Genomic DNA, 16,643 nt, shown 5'->3' with positions numbered 1-16,643 from the left:
CGCCAGTGTGTATCAGAAGAATAATCATCCTTTACATTTTTTCTTTTGAGATTTATTTTTTAAATGTAAAAGGTTAATACCAATTACTTTAGTATAGTTTAGTATCGTATAGGCCTATTCCAATTGAGAACCTAGGCAGAAATGTAAATGATATAATCCTTTATCCTAGCCCTATAATACATCTATTCATATTTATAAAGTTTTATTTTAAAAGCTAATCCTTCTGATTCACATTGGCGAACAAGGGCGGCACTATATAACAGCTTTTAAGCCATATTATACCCAACCTCTGCAATTAGGACATACAGTTGAAGTCGGAAGTTTACATATACACTTAGGTTGGAGTCATTAAAACTAGTTTTTCAACCACTCCACAAATTTCTTGTTAACAAACTTTAGTTTTGGCAAGTCGGTTAGGACATCTACTTTGTGCATGACACAAGTAATTTTTCCAACAACAGATTATTTCACTTATAATTCACTGTTTCACAATTCCATTGGGTCAGAAGTTTACATACACTAAATTGACTGTGCCTTTAAACAGTTTGGAAAATTGCAGGAAATTATGCATGGCTTTAGAAGCTTCTGTTAGGCTAATTGACATCATGTGAGTCAATTGGAGGTGTACCTGTGGATGTATTTCAAGGCCTACCTTCAAACTCAGTGCCTCTTTGCTTGACATCATGGGAAAATCAAACGAAATCAGCCAAGACCTCAGAAAAATAATTGTAGACCTCCACAAGTCTGGTTCGTCCTTGGGAGCAATTTCCAAACGCCTGAAGGTACCATGTTCATCTGTACAAAAAATAGGAGGCAAGTATAAACACCATGGGACCACGCAGCCGTCATACCGCTCAGGAAGGAGACGCGTTCTGTCTCCTAGAGATGAATGTACTTTGGTGCGAAAAGTGCAAATCAATCCCAGAACAACAGCAAAGGACCTTGTTAAGATGCTGGAGGAAACAGGTACAAAAGTATCTATATCCACAGTAAAATGAGTCCTATATCGACATAACCTGAAAGGCCGCTCAGCAAGGAAGAAGCCACTGCTCCAAAACCGCCACAAAAAAGCCAGACTACGGTTTGCAACTGCACATGGGGACAAAGATCGTACTTTTTGGAGAAATGTCCTCTGATCTGATGAAACAAAAATAGAACTATTTGGCCATAATGACCATCGTTATGTTTGGAGGAAAAAGGGGGAGGCTTGCAAGCCAAAGAACACCATCCCAACCATGAAGCACGGGGGTGGCAGCATCATGTTGTTGGGGTGCTTTGCTGCAGCAGGGACTGGTGCACTTCACAAAATAGATGGCATCATGGGGTTGAAAAATTATGTGTATATATTGAAGCAACATCTCAAGACATCAGTCAAGTTAAATCTTGGTAGCGAATGGGTCTTCCAAATAGAAAATTACCTCAAGGATACTTCCAAAGTTGTGGCAACATGGCTTACGGACAACAAGGTATTGTTGAGGTATTGAAGTCAAGGTATTGGAGTGTCCATCACAAAGCCCTGACCTCAATCCTATAGAAAATTTGTGGGCAGAACTGAAAAAATGCGTGCGAGCAAGGAGGCCTACAAACCTGACTCAGTTACACCAGCTCTGTCAGGAGGAATGGGCCAAAATTCACCCAACTTATTGTGGGGAGCTTGTGGAAGGCTACCCAAAACGTTTGACCCAAGTTAATCAATTTAAAGGCAATGCTACCAAATACTAATTGAGCGTATGTAAACTTCTGACCCACTGGGAATGTGATGAAAGAAATAAAAGCTGAAATAAATCTTTCTCTCTACTATTATTCTGACATTTCACATTCTTAAAATAAAGTGGTGATCCTAACTGACCTAAGACAGGGAATTTTTTCTAGGATTAAATGTCAGGAACTGTGAAAAACTGATTTTGGTGTATGTAAACTTCCTACTTCAACTGTATGTTATTGAACAAACAAAAAACGACCTTGATATTTCTAATGTACAATCTTCAAATTAAATACATAAAAAATCATAAAGAAAAAAAAGGTCAGCCTTACCCATCCCCGCCTTCCCCTAAATCAAAACTTGATATTACGTCCATATAGTTCAAAGTTCCATATTGCCTAGATAGAAAAATGATAAGTTCATCATACCCATTCTGCATTACCATAAATCCAACCTTATTTTAAGTCCACATAGTCCACGGTTCCATAGTGCATGAAACATGTTTGTTGTTGTTGTAAAAAAACAATAAATCCATATTTGTACTGTGTAATGCAGTGCAAATATGTATTGGGGACTACTTCAACAGGAGGTAGCTACACTCACAGCCACGTTGTAATCTTCCAGTCCTTGAACATTTGATTATTTACATGTAATTTATCGACCACTAGACAAACATTCTGCTTCTCTGCTCAGAGCCTTTTGAAAGTGGGGTACAGGGCACGTCGTCTCTCCACTATTTCATGAGGAAATTGTTCATTAATAGAGAATGGGGAGTTCTTCAATTCCCTACCCTGTTGTAAGAAGGCAATTTTCATTTCGTAGTGGGTTAGCATAGCTACGATCGGACAGGGCCTTCCCTCTGTTCTTCCACCAAAACGGTGAGCCCTTTGAAAATCAATTGTTTCCACATGTTGGTCCGTCATCTTGAGATTACTTTTCATGAACACTGACTTTTTCCTCCGTTGACTGATAGATTTAGTTTTCATCCTCCTTTATTCCCATTATAACAATATTATTTATCCTACTTCTGCACTTTAGATCAAGTAATTCTGCTTTCATTGTTTTATTATCATACCGTAGCCTCTCTGTAGTGTCTTTTAGGGAGTCCAATATTTTCAATATTTTATTTTCCGCTCGTATTTCTTCCATATTTTTATTACTGTAATCCATTCCTGTTTTTAAAGCCTCAACCTCCCCCAGTAGCCCAGGCAATAGATCCAGTTTTTGTTAACTGATCGCTCATGCTTGTAAGCAATGCTCTATCTTCTGGAGACATAGTTATAAAAACATCCCCCTCCAATGTTAAGTTTGGAATTTTTGAAGGCAGCTTTCCTCCCGTTTGGCTCGCAGAACTCGAAGAAAGATCTTCTCTTGTTCGATTCGATGTATCCGTTTCTTTTTCGAGCATATCAAAATGCTGATCAATAAATAGTTCCAGATTCACTATAGTATCCAGAATGTTTGTTTCGTAGTTATCAGCTATTTTTTTGTGATTAATTCATGGGACAAGCTGTGCCTACCATGCTGCCACCTGCCACATCATCACCCCCCTTGCAGTCATCTTTGCAGGACGGTCACTCCTAGGGAGAGTAGTAACAGTGCTAACTTTCTCCATTTATAGACAATTTGTCTTACTGTGGACTGATCAACATCAAGGCTTTTAAAGATACTTTTGTAACCCTTTCCAGATTTTGCAAGTCAAGAATTCTTAATCTTAGGTCTTCTGAGATCTCCTTTGTTTGAGGCATGGTTCACATCAGGCAATGCTTCTTGTGAGTAGCAAACTCAAATTTTGTGAGCGTTTTTTATAGGTCAGGGCAGCTCTAACCAACATCTCGTCTCATTGATTGTACTCCAGGTTAGCTGACTCCTGACTCCAATTAGCTTTTGGAGAAGTCATTAGCCTTACATACTTTTTCCAACCTACACTGTGAGTGTTTAAAGTATGTATTTTATGTAGACAAGAAAAATACAATAGTTTGTGTGCAATTAGTTTAAGCACAATGTGTTTGTCTATTGTTGTGACTTAGATGAAGATCAGATCAAATTTTATGACCCGTTTATGCAGAAATCCAGGTATTTCCAAAGGGTTCACATACTTTTTCTTGCCACTGTAGTATGGAGAAGCAATACTCCAAGCCACAGCTTCATACTACTTGGTGTGGGGGTACATGGGCGTTTTTTGACAATTTTGGGGATTCCTCATGTCTTACTCATTCGTATGAAGAAGTTTGGTCCACATTGGATGTTGGGTACTATATTTTGGTCATAAGTCCCTAACCTTGTGTAACGATCTTCTTCATCTGAGGAGTATGAAAGATCGGACCAAAACGCAGCGTGGTAAGTGTCCATTTTAATGAAATATAACTGAACACTGAAATACAAAATAACCAAAGTGAAACAATGAAAATCGAAACAGTTCTGTATGGTGAAACACAGACACAGAAAACAACTACCCACAAACCATAGTGGGAAAACAGACTGCCTAAGTATGGTTCTCAATCAGAGACAACGATTGACAGCTGCCTCTGATTGGGAACCATACCAGGCCAAACACATAGAACTATGACACACACATAGAGCAAAAACATAGAATGCCCACCCCAACTCACACCCTGACCAAACTAAAATAGAGACATAAAAAAGGAACTAAGGTCAGGACGTGACACCTTGTGTCATTGTGTTGCACAGCTTGTGCCCACAACTCCCTTCCACAGTCCCGTGGGGCAGGGACAATGGGGCATTAGAAGCACAAAGAGAATCCTGCTCCATAGCAGAATCATAGCAAGGGATAAAGGCCCCACACAATCGCTTGTTTCCATCAGCAGTAATTACACAAGAGAAAAACCTCTGGACGCCGACAATGGAGAGATGGACAGTGGTCACCCATGTTAGAAAGAGAGACAGAGAGAGGGGGGATACAAAATTAAGGCATCTTCCTATGTTGCTTGTGTTATTCTTCTCTCCGCTTTAGATTAGTTCACCCTTTAGTCAGCTACTTGTTAGGTCTGATGAGAAATATTAAGGGAATGAATGCAGACTACTGGTGCTGAGCGAATGTGTTGTTTACTGCTTGAAGAGTGACTGGTGTCTGTCCCGTCCATGCTTGTCTCACAGGAGCAAATTCAACACCTCAGTTAGACTGTCAACAAGCCATAATGAGAGTCTATATTTGGCTTTTACTACCATGTACCTCAGACTCACCTCTCATCCTCTACCGCTCTGTTGCAGTCTCGCTGTTTCTCTTCTCATTCAATCACAAACCCTGTCTCTCCATCTCTTTCTCTCTCTCCCCCTTCTCTCCAATAAACCCCTAACTGTGCTGTCGATTTCAGCCGTTAATCGCTACCGGCAACACGCTGCTGCCAGCTGGGGGCCTCCAACTAGCTCTGTGTGTATGTGTGTGTGACGACCCCCCCACCACACACACACACACACACTTTTCCCGTGCACACACACACTGCTGGGTAGTAAGGGAACAGAGACAGATGCTCCTCACTATGGCTGAGGTAACAGTCTCCTGTACTAGGGTTCTCTTTCTATTGGCTAAACCAGAGGAGTGACGGCAGGGAGAGAGGCACCGGACGGGAGTGTTTGTGACTATGTGTTTACAAAATAACCTTAGCTCTGGACTATGATGCCATAAAGGTGCTACTCTCTCTTATTCCCCCCTCGGCTGTCCTCTCCTCCATTTCTCTCCTCTCATATCTCCATTTCTCTCTCTCTTGACCCTGGAACTAACATTGTTGGCCTCTGGGTTGTACTTGAAGGACACACTATGGAGGTGAGATACTGTATTTTTGTTAATTTATCATTTATAGGTGGTATGTACACAGAATGTGGATAATGTTGTTACACAGGGTGGAGCTTGGGGGCATTTAAGCAAGGTGTCAATTATAGCTTTGTTTTGTTCAAGTATTTATCAGAATATAAAATTACTGTCTGAATTTCGGTTACAGTTTTAGTGCCATTGTCCTTGGATGTGTTGTTATAAAGATATTTTTGTGCCTACATGGATTCATTAAGTAATAAGGCCTGAGGAGGTGTGATATATGGCCAATATACCATGGCTAAGGACTGTTCATATGCACGACCAAATCTGGAGTGCCTGGACACAGCCCTTAGAACCCCCGAGGTGCCTTATTGCTATTATAAACTGGTTTCCAACGTAATTAGAGAAGTAAAATGAAATGATTCGTCATACCCGTGGTATACGGTCTCATATACCACAGCTGTCAGCCAATCAGCATTCAGGGCTCGAACCACCCAGTTTATAATACATATTATATTACATGGCTATCACATATTAGTACAATTCTGGGCTTTAAAAAAAAATATGATTTTAGAATTGTGTGATTACTATACCATAAAGTGCTGTGTATGTAATGTACAGTAGTTGCTGTGTTGTAGTGTAGCCTTGTCCAGTTCTGTGTTTAACACAGGATATTTGTTTAACGGTCACTGGTTGTAAAGTTATATTGTTTTTATGTATTTTGTTACAGGTGTTGCATTCTATTTCCTTTCATTTCTGTTATTGAGGCTTGATTATTTTGGATTTAACATCAGCACGACAGGCATTGGGATGAATTGGTCCAATAGACTTGCTGCTGACAAATACAACTATGTGCCTCATGAGTACTGTATGCACAGCAGATAGATGATGAGTTCCCCATTGCTATACACTGTTTGCTCCTTGCTTCTTACTCCATAGATACTGGGGTCTCTATAGACACTGTAACTTAGAGCCTGTCATCCTTCATGGGTCATGGTTATTGTGCCCTTCACATATCTGTACACATTATTTCATAAAAGGGCTCCATACTGTGGTGCTGTGGAGCTTTTGAGAGGGCAGGTTACCATGACGCACAGAAAAATGACATTCCCATGGCGACGGCTGCTTGGGGTCAAGAGCAGTGTTGAGACACATTCCAAGTAGGGACACGCTGAGAGGAAGAGAGATGAAGATAAAGTGAGTGAGACAGAGGAGGGGAGGAAAGAGGGAGATTGAATTCAATTGTGTTGGGTTTGGTGTGTTCTCATAGATTTCTTTAATGAATTTTTAAACTGTGGCCACAATGGTAGAGAGAAACATAGATTTTCCTCTCTCACATACAGACACACACCAGCGGCGGTCGGTGCCATTTAAGATGATGGAGGATGATCATTTTTTTATGAGCTTGGCCTTATTTCTATTAAAGCATATTGGATGACTGTCATTCATATTCCATTCACCCAGATACATGTGACATTGATAGTTTTAGGCTACTACATGATACTCAACATGTTCCCTATACCCATCATGATGTTGCTACAACCTAGCCTATGAATGAAAGTTTACAAGGTAGGTGCACAGGTTGAGAGAAGAATTTGAGTAATCAAGGTGACAGACAGTGACACATTCAATACTGCATTGCACACTCTTGCCTGCATCTAGTTGATCTAGGCCCTAGAGTGTAATCATTAGTCCAACAGTGGCAAACTACAGTTTCTATTGGACAAATTCAGGTATGTTTATCCCTGTTTCGTTCCGTTTAAGAAACGTTTTTCAACAGAATTGGGGGAAGAATACACCCATGACCACACGCAAACACAGTTCACTTTCATAGCAGCCACATACAAACAGCATGTACACTTTGCTCATTGTATATTCCTCCTCTCACCTTTTCCCTTCACTTGTGGACTTCAATGTACAACACATCAGCTGTCTGTGACCAGGCTAAAAAAGCTTTCCAAGCCAAACCTTCATATCACAACCGCTAACCGCTACACACAGCCTACATCATTGTCACCAAATGAGCTAATGTCATAGTCAACATAGCTACTAGAACTAACACCTTAGTAAACTCGCCACAATCATGCAGTACAGTGTACGATCGGCAAGCATGTTATGCAGTTACACCGGCAGGCCCCGGTGGCAATACATTAATACAATCAAAAGCTTACTTGGAAAGGTTCCAATGTTGGATAACCATAGCCAGCTAGGTAACATAGCATCCCTCTCTGTTTGAGCTGGGTGTTTGAATAGGCTAAACTAGCTAGCTGCATTCACTAGATAAGTGTAAATAAATATAATACAACAAAATATAGCTAGCTCTCTCTCGCTTCTCTTTCTTTTTTGAATAAAAGTATTTGTTCAAAACTAGGCTAGCTAGCTGTAGCTTATGCTTTCAGTACTAGATTAATTCTCTGATCATTTGATTGGTTGGACAACATGTCAGTCCTCCAGAAGCTGTCATAATTACTGTGTAAGTCTATGGAAGGGGGTGAGAACCATGAGCCTCCTAGATTTTGTATTGAAGTCAATGTACCCAGAGGAGGACGGAAACTAGCTGTCCTCCGGCTACCCCATGGTGCTACCATACAGAATGTTGTTAAGGTTACTGTTGACCTTCGCTGCAAAACAGTGTGTTTTAATCAATTATTTGGTGACGTGAATTTATTTAGCATAGTTTTATCTAAAAGGTGTGTAAAGCCTTGTGTAAGCATCACTGTGTCCAGCTCTCTCTCAACTCATACCCATATTCACTCAAATGGCTAGCTACTGAAATATATTCAAACATACATAAATTATGATATACAGTACTGCATACGTTTGAATAGTGTAACCCACCAGAGAAACCATTTCTACAGCCATAACATAGCTGGTATTTTTTCCATTTAAATAATCATTGTTGACTCTCTCTGTACATCTTTAGGTAATGCAGGTTGTGCGTGAGCAGATCACTAGGACTCTGTCCAGCAAGCCCACGTCTCTGGAGCTGTTTAAGAACAAGGTGAATGCTCTGAACTACAGTGAGATCCTCAAACTACGCCAGACAGAGCGGCTGCACCAAGAGGAGACCCTCGCCCCGCCTGTATTGTGAGTCCTTTAACTGTTTGAGCAGAATTTTCTTCTCTCTATCTCGCTCTCTCACTCTCTCTATGACACACACACACACACAACCCCTTGTCAGCCTGTACTTCCCCCAAAGGCCTCTAGAGGGCAGCGATCAGCCCCCGTAGTGTGTGTATGTGTGTATACTTCAGTGTGTATCAAAATCAAATCAAATCAAATTGTATTTGTCACATGCACCGAATACAACAATGCTTTAAAACCTTAACCAACAATGCTTTAAAACATTAGAGAAAAATAACTGATAAGTTAAAAATAGATAAGTAAAAAAGTAACAAATAATGAAACAGCAGCAGTAAAATAACAATAGCGTGGCTGTATACAGGGGGTACCGGTACGGTACAGATACAATGTGCGAGGGCACATTGAGATAAATGAGGTAATATGTACATGTAGGTAGAGTTATTAAAGTGACTATGCATAGATAATAAACAGAGAGTAGCAGCAGCGTAAGGGGGGGGGGGGGGGGGGGGGGTGATTAGATGTTCAGGAGTCTTATGGCTTGGAGGTAGAAGCTGTTAAGAAGCCTTTCGGACCTAGACTTGGCGCTCCGGTACTGCTTGCCATGTGGTAGCAGAGAGAACAGTCTATGACTAGGGTTGTCTTTTACAATTTTTAGGGCATTCCTCTCACCGCCTGGTATAGAGGTCCTAGATGGCAGGAAGCTTGGCCCCAGTGATGTACTGCGCCGTACGCACTACCCTCTGCAGTGCCTTGCGGTCAGAGGCCGAGCAGTTGCCATACCAGGCAGTGATGCAACCAGTCAGGATGCTCTCGATGTTGCAGCTATAGAACCTTTTGAGGATCTGAGGACCCATGCCAAATCTTTTCAGTCTTCAGAGGGGGAATAGGCTTTGTTGTGCCCTCTTCACGACTGTCTTAGTGTGTTTGGACCATGATAGTTTGTTGGTGATGTGGACACCAAGGAACTCTCAACCTGCTCCACTACAGCCCCGTCGATGAGAAGGGGGGGTGTGCTCGGTCCTCCTTTTCCTGTAGTCCACAATCATCTCCTTTGTCTTGATCACTTTGAAGGAGAGGTTGTTGTCCTGGCACCACACGACCAGCTCTCTGACTTCCACCATAAAGGCCAGGGGTGCACAATTAGAATTCAAAGAGGCCCAGTGACTAACATTTTCTCCCCCCAAAGGTCCAAACCATTAAAATGTCTAACATGCGCTATGATTTGAGTTTGAGTTTATTTTATTTTTACAGGGACAGTGCACATTAATCAACGTTTCAGTAAAAGTGCCGGTTTTAGCCAGTCGGCTAATTTTCAACCGCAGTCCCTGGGCAGGTTATTAAAAACAATTACAATATAGACAATCATTGAGCAGTGAGCACATGCAGAGCAACATAGGACAAGCAAGACGTAGCATACAGACAGAGCAACATAGGACAAAAAGCAACAAGACAAAATTCATAAAAGCAACAAAGTGTTTCCACACCTCACAAGCTACAGACAACAGACAACATGGAAAGCGGCAACACACAGCTAGGGATTATGATCACAAATCTGATTGACCTTTAGCCATGTATTCATACATTTTGTGAAAGTGTGATAGGTGGTGCAGTTATGTGTGTCTGATGGCAGTGTATTCCAGACATGGGAAGCTCTCACAGAGAAAGCGGATTTACTAAAGGTGCTTATCCTTAAGGGAACTATACAGTCACCTCATACAGTCAACTATACAGTCATTTGGGGGCATATGTAGTTCTTGAATATGTATAGCTAATAAACACAGTACCTAATTTCAATAACATTTCAACAATATTTATTGCACATTTTCAATGCAGACACATTAAACATGAGGTAAAAATAAATATGCAGCCAAATCATAAATAAAAGTAGGCCTATCACAAATGTTCTTATTTCAAGTTAAACAAGACTGCATCTTCATCTAGTGCCTGTTTCTGAAAAAAGTGCTTTGATTTTTGAACAAATAAGAAACCACAGGTTTAATATTCATCTTTCCTTCTCTCTCACACTTCACTTCTCCATATCTCTTCTTTAGTGAGAGAAATTAGCTTTTGCTTGCCCTGCCAGTATTTGAACCTTGGCTGGAATGGAGTCAGTGCCATTCTTATGCACATATGTAGGTGCTCATTGGTGAGTCTAGAATGGTACTTATTTTTAATGATGTTCATAGTGGAGATAGAAGACTCACAACTGTATGTGGAGCCAAACATGGTCAAGGTGTGTAGTGATACTTTGGTTAGACCAGGGAAAACAGTCTCAGACACAGTCTGCAGCCAGAAAGGGTCATGATCAGTTAGTTGAAAGTGCTCTCGCAGTGCAACATTTGCTTGCAGATCAATCAGTTCCATCTGTAGAGATCCAGCATGTGCCCACTTGAAGGTCTTTGTCACCTCCTTTAAAAATCCCCTGACATCTATGATGAGGAATTGATTCTCAATTAGAAGAAGGAGCTGCTGTCCAAGGCTGAAGCTGTCAAAGCGATTTCTGAAGTTTCCTATCAGCTTATCTATGAATTCAACATGAGGAGAAACATCTCTCTCACCCTGAATCTGTTCCTGGACTTTTGGGAAGTGTGCACAGTTTCCTTGAAGATCTTCCTTGAACACTTCCAGTTTCCTCTGGAAGGACCAGACAGATGTTATCAAATCACAAACTGAATTGTTCTTTCCCTGTAGTCTCACGTTGAGCTCATTAAGGTGTGATGTGATGTCTACCAAAAAAGCAACAATATCCATTTAGCTCTTGTCTTGCAAAAATAGTGAAAACTATGTTGCCTTCTGACTCCTGAGCTGTACTAGGAAAGCTGTTATTTCCTTTCGAATGGACCAAAAGCGTTCCAACACCCTGCCTTTACTGAGCCATCTTACATTGTTGTGCAGCAGTTGGTCATTTGCATTTGCCTCAACTCCTTTCAGGAATTCTCTCAGCAGGCGATGTTGATGAGATGAGGATGCCCTGAGGAAGTTGATGAGTTTCATCATTGTATTCATCAGTTCAGCATACTCTTCTGATAGATTGGTGCACAGGACAGACTGATGAATGCAGTGGTAAGCAGTGAATTCAGGGTTGTCCTCTTTCAGCCGTGCCACAGCTCCTCTCTTTCTTCCTGTCATGACAGGGGCCCCGTCTGAGGTGATAGAGACCAATTGTTTTAGATCTATCCCCCTCTTTCTCAACTTCTCCTTTATGGCTTTGTGTATGTGTCCTTTCCTCTTGTATGTGTCTCGAGTGGTGTTACACCTAACAGGTCTTCACAGAATTCCTTCTTCTCTGTGTGGTAAAATCTAACATACACCAGAAGCTGGGCCTTATCACTCACATCAGTAGGTTATGCTATGCTCTGCATGGTGCACTCTGAATAGCTTCATCAAGCTGTGTTAATACATCCTCTGTTAGTATTTCACTCTTTCTTGCTGATGTTTTATGTGACAGTGGGATTTGCTTGATCTTTTCACACAGCTCGTCTTTTTGTTTACCATCAAGTAAAGTTTCAGCAACAGCATTCATGCACTCCATCACCACTCCCCTGTCAGTAAATGGCTTTTGGTGTTGACCCAAAATCCAAGCAATCTTTTGTGAACATTCATTTGCACGTTGTTGGGCAGTGAATGCATGGAAGAGGACCGATCATACTGGGCTTTGAGTTCATTTATTTTGCGTGCCCTCACCTCAGACTGATGTGGATATGTTTGCTCAAAAGATCTGTGATTTGTCACGTAGTGGCGCTTCACTTTGACACGTTTCATTAGAGCCACGGTCTCTGAACATATCAGGCAGAGTGATTTGACACTCGCTGCGGGAAGGATAAATGCATATTTGTCTGTCCACTCCTCTAAGAAAGATACATTTTCTGGATCGACTTTCCTGACTTTTTCGCATGCCATTCTATAAGTTCTCCCCTCGCTTCTGCTTTTGCGTCTCTCGCTGTCTCTCTCTCTGACAACATCAGTCTCCTAACATGCATTGTAAACATTCACTTTGATTGGCTGAGTTTTGTGAAGTGATTTAAATAGCACACTTGATTGGACAACACACAGTAGTATGGGACGCTGTCTGGATGTTTAGCTCAGTGTGGATGTTGCCTGTAATCCATGGTTTCTGGTTGGGATATGTACGTACGGTCACTGTTCGGACGACGTCATCGATGCACTTGTTGATGAAGCCTGTGACTGATGTGGTGTACTCAATGCCATCGGAAGAATCCCGGAACATATTCCAGTTTGTGCTAGCAAAATAGTTCTGTTTAGCATTTGCTTCATCTGACCAGTATGCAAGTGTAAATGAATGACCACCATTCTTCTCTGGTCCAGAATGCTTTCAACCCCTATGAAATCAGGGGTGTTGCTATATTCTGTCCTTGCTTTAGCAATGCAAGATACTCACTTATCAGTATCAGGTCAAATAAAGCTCATTGAAATGAATAGAATGATGTTAAGTGTGTTATGGGTATGGGAGAACTGGGACAAAAGTAACACAGTTTTCTTCCTAAATACTCAGTGATCGATAGAGCTAGAGAGACCATATTTTATGACAAACAACGTATATATCTCCTCTGCCATTAGTAACTGTAATTTAATTTCTAGGGTAAATGAGTTGAAATTAAATAGACAGAGAACAGAACTACCGCAATGTTACTTTTGTACCTGCCGGCGGGGCAGGAGTAACAGCCTTGGAACGGAAGTAACAGTTTGCGAGAAGCGCACAATATCTGTCTTATCTCCATGTTTCTGGTTTGTAATGCTCGTTACGTTCAACAAATGTACTATCAGCCATAATTTTATGTTTGTGTCGATTTGAATAATTAATTAACTATGCATCAACATCACAATGTTGTGCAACCACAATATTTTGCCTTACAATATTAATCAGACTAAAATGGATGACATAATAGCTGTATTAACCATCCTTTTCTCGTCTCACTTTAATGGGAATGTAGAAGGATATGTTTCTCACCATTTTCATTGACTATTCATGCTTAGCCATAGCTCGGCGAAACATTGTAGGACTTTGTTTTTTTTTGCAGAGAGCTCGTCCTATGCATTAGGAACATACTGACTTCACTACGTCATTCTAGCTTCTATCTTATCTGAGAAATTGAGTGCATTACTTTAGACCCGTAGTACTTTCACCCTGGCTCTCCCCTACTTGCAGTGTGTGTGACTCTTTCTTTGTCTCTGCCCCTGCAGAGAGCTGAAGGAGCGTCTGAAACCTGAGCTGTTGGAGCTGATTCGCCAGCAGAGACTGAACCGCCTGTGTCAGGGAACACTCTTCCGCAAGATCAGCAGTCGACGAAGACAGGGTGAGACTCTGAGCACCTCTGTGAGGGGTGGACAGGCATTTACATTAGAAAGAGAGAGAAAAGTAAAAGGGGAAGCTACCAGGAGAGCCCAACCCCCAGTGAAAAATAGGGAGACAAATGAAGGATGGGAGATGAAGAGACAGATGCCCTTTCTTTAATCATGCTGATGATTTGTTATTATTGGTCATTTCAGATAAGTTGTGGTACTGTCGTTTGTCACCCAATCACAAAGTCCTGCACTTTGGCGATGTGGAGGAGGACACAGAAACACCCCCCATTGAGAGTCTCCAGGAAAAGAGTGAGTTTTTAACAACAGCAACACTATGAGTGACTGTAACCTTCCATTGTAGCCTTGACACTCCTTTGACATCACCCTCTTGTCATTGGCTCTGTGTTCAATGCTGAAGTGTGCCGCTAAACATGCTTTTCCTATTTTCCTCTCTCAGTTCCTGTTGCAGATATCAAAGCACTGCTGACAGGGAAAGACTGCCCTCACATGAAGGAGAATAAGGGCAAACAGACCAAGGTTTGTACGATAAGATAAAAGGAATGGATATGTGTCTTCTGCTTTTATCCAACCCCCTCCCCCGATATATACACCTACACACACATGGTTGGAGAGGCAGGAGCAGAGGGCAGCGCAGCAGCCAATGAGAAATTTAGGGGGTTAAATTGAACATCAGCAGAAGGTGGAAACTGAGATATTGATCAAAGCAACCCTCCAGTTGCCGGCTCACTTGCCCGCTAGACCCCGCCCCCCATAAGCATTGGCTACCACTGCCCCTACTGACAACGTCCCCTGAACACACCTTTAGCCCTACAGCTAATTTCCTCTTTCACACTATGTACAGCGGGGAAAAAAGTATTTAGTCAGCCACCAATTGTGCAAGTTCTCCCACTTAAAAAGATGAGAGAGGCCTCTAATTTTCATCATAGGTACACTTCAACTATGACAGACAAAATGAGGGAAAAAAATCCAGAAAATCACATTGTAGGATTTTTAATGAATTTATTTGCAAATTATGGTGGAAAATAAGTATTTGATCACCTACAAACAAACAAGATTTCTGGCTCTCACAGACCTGTAACTTCTTCTTTAAGAGGCTCCTCTGTCCTCCACTCGTTACCTGTATTTAATGGCACCTGTTTGAACTTGTTATCAGTATAAAAGACACCTGTCCACAACCTCAAACAGTCACACTCCAAACTCCATTATGGCCAAGACCAAAGAGCTGTCAAAGGACACCAGAAACAGAATTGTAGACGTGCACCAGGCTGGGAAGTCTGAATCTGCAATAGGTAAGCAGCTTGGTTTGAAGAAATCAACTGTGGGAGCAATTATTAGGAAATGGAAGACATACAAGACCACTGATAATCTCCCTCGATCTGGGGCTCCACGCAAGATCTCACCCCGTGGGATCACAAGAACGGTGAGCAAAAATCCCAGAACCACACGGGGGGACCTGGTGAATGACCTGCAGAGAGCTGGGACCAAAGTAACAAAGCCTACCATCAGTAACACACTACGCAGCCAGGGACTCAAATCCTGCAGTGCCAGACGTGTCCCCCTGCTTAAGCCAGTACATGTCCAGGACCGTCTGAAGTTTGCTAGAGAGCATTTCGATGATTCAGAAGAAGATTGGGAGAAAGTCATATGGTCAGATGAAACCAAAATATAACTTTTTGGTAAAAACTCAACTCGTCGTGTTTGGAGGACAAAGAATGCTGAGTTGCATCCAAAGAACACCATACCTACTGTGAAGCATGGGGGTGGAAACATCATGCTTTGGGGCTGTTTTTCTGCAAAGGGACCAGGACGACTGATCCGTGTAAAGGAAAGAATGAATGGGGCCATGTATCGTGAGATTTTGAGTGAAAACCTCCTTCCATCAACAAGGGCATTGAAGATGAAACGTGGCTGGGTCTTCCAGCATGACAATGATCCCAAACACACCGCCCGGGCAACGAGGGAGTGGCTTCTTAAGAAGCATTTCAAGGTCCTGGAGTGGCCGAGCCATTCTCCAGATCTCAACCCCATAGAAAATCTTTGGAGGGAGTTGAAAGTCTGTGTTGCCCAGCAACAGCCCCAAAACATCACTGCTCTAGAGGAGATCTGCATGGAGGAATGGGCCAAAATACCAGCAACAGTGTGTGAAAACCTTGTGAAGACTTACAGAAAACCTTTGACCTCTGTCATTGCCAACAAAGGGTATATAACAAAGTATTGAGATAAACTTTTGTTATTGACCAAATACTTATTTTACACCATAATTTGCAAATAAATTCATAAAAAATCCTACAATGTGATTTTCTGGATTTCTTTTCTCATTTTGTCTGTCATAGTTGAAGTGTACCTATGATGAAAATTACAGGCTTGTCTCATCTTTTTAAGTGGGAGAACTTGCACAATTGGTGGCTGACTAAATATTTTTTTGCCCCACTGTACCTGGCCCTCCATAAACTATGTTGTGCTGTGTCCTGCAGGAAGGGTTGGACCTGGCTTTCAGCATCACTTATGACGTGGAGGAGTACAGCCTCAACTTTATTGCCTCATCCAGAACAGATGTGAGTAGTCATGTCACAGGAGCTAGTGTCTGTATTGTCCACATCCTTCTCCCACTCTCTTTTCCCAGAGTTAAATCACACATCTCTCTTTCTCTCTGTTTATCTTTCTCTCTCAATTCAATAACTTAATTGGTGTGTAAATTTAAAGCATTTACAGTACATTGCCAAAGTAAACATAAAGTATAACAAAGATGGTCAAATAACA

General features: G+C 41.7%; 1 protein-coding gene across 2 annotated transcripts in view; it reads left to right on the top strand.

Moving 5' to 3' along the window:
- LOC115134039 (engulfment and cell motility protein 3-like) overlaps positions 1 to 16,643 on the top strand; it is a 63,204-nt gene that overhangs the window by 42,057 nt on the left and 4,504 nt on the right. For both annotated transcript variants that reach the window (XM_029667583.2, XM_065022411.1), the window contains 5 exons: positions 8,398 to 8,561; positions 13,761 to 13,873; positions 14,067 to 14,171; positions 14,320 to 14,399; positions 16,358 to 16,438. In XM_029667583.2, coding sequence (XP_029523443.1) covers positions 8,398 to 8,561; positions 13,761 to 13,873; positions 14,067 to 14,171; positions 14,320 to 14,399; positions 16,358 to 16,438 — 543 coding nt within the window. The remainder of the gene's footprint in view (positions 1 to 8,397; positions 8,562 to 13,760; positions 13,874 to 14,066; positions 14,172 to 14,319; positions 14,400 to 16,357; positions 16,439 to 16,643) is intronic.

This window comes from Oncorhynchus nerka, linkage group LG9a, assembly GCF_034236695.1.
Source record: "Oncorhynchus nerka isolate Pitt River linkage group LG9a, Oner_Uvic_2.0, whole genome shotgun sequence".
Lineage (NCBI taxonomy): Eukaryota > Metazoa > Chordata > Actinopteri > Salmoniformes > Salmonidae > Oncorhynchus > Oncorhynchus nerka.
The sequence above is the reverse complement of the archived record's forward strand: the minus strand, read 5'-3'. Positions and strand labels throughout refer to the sequence as shown.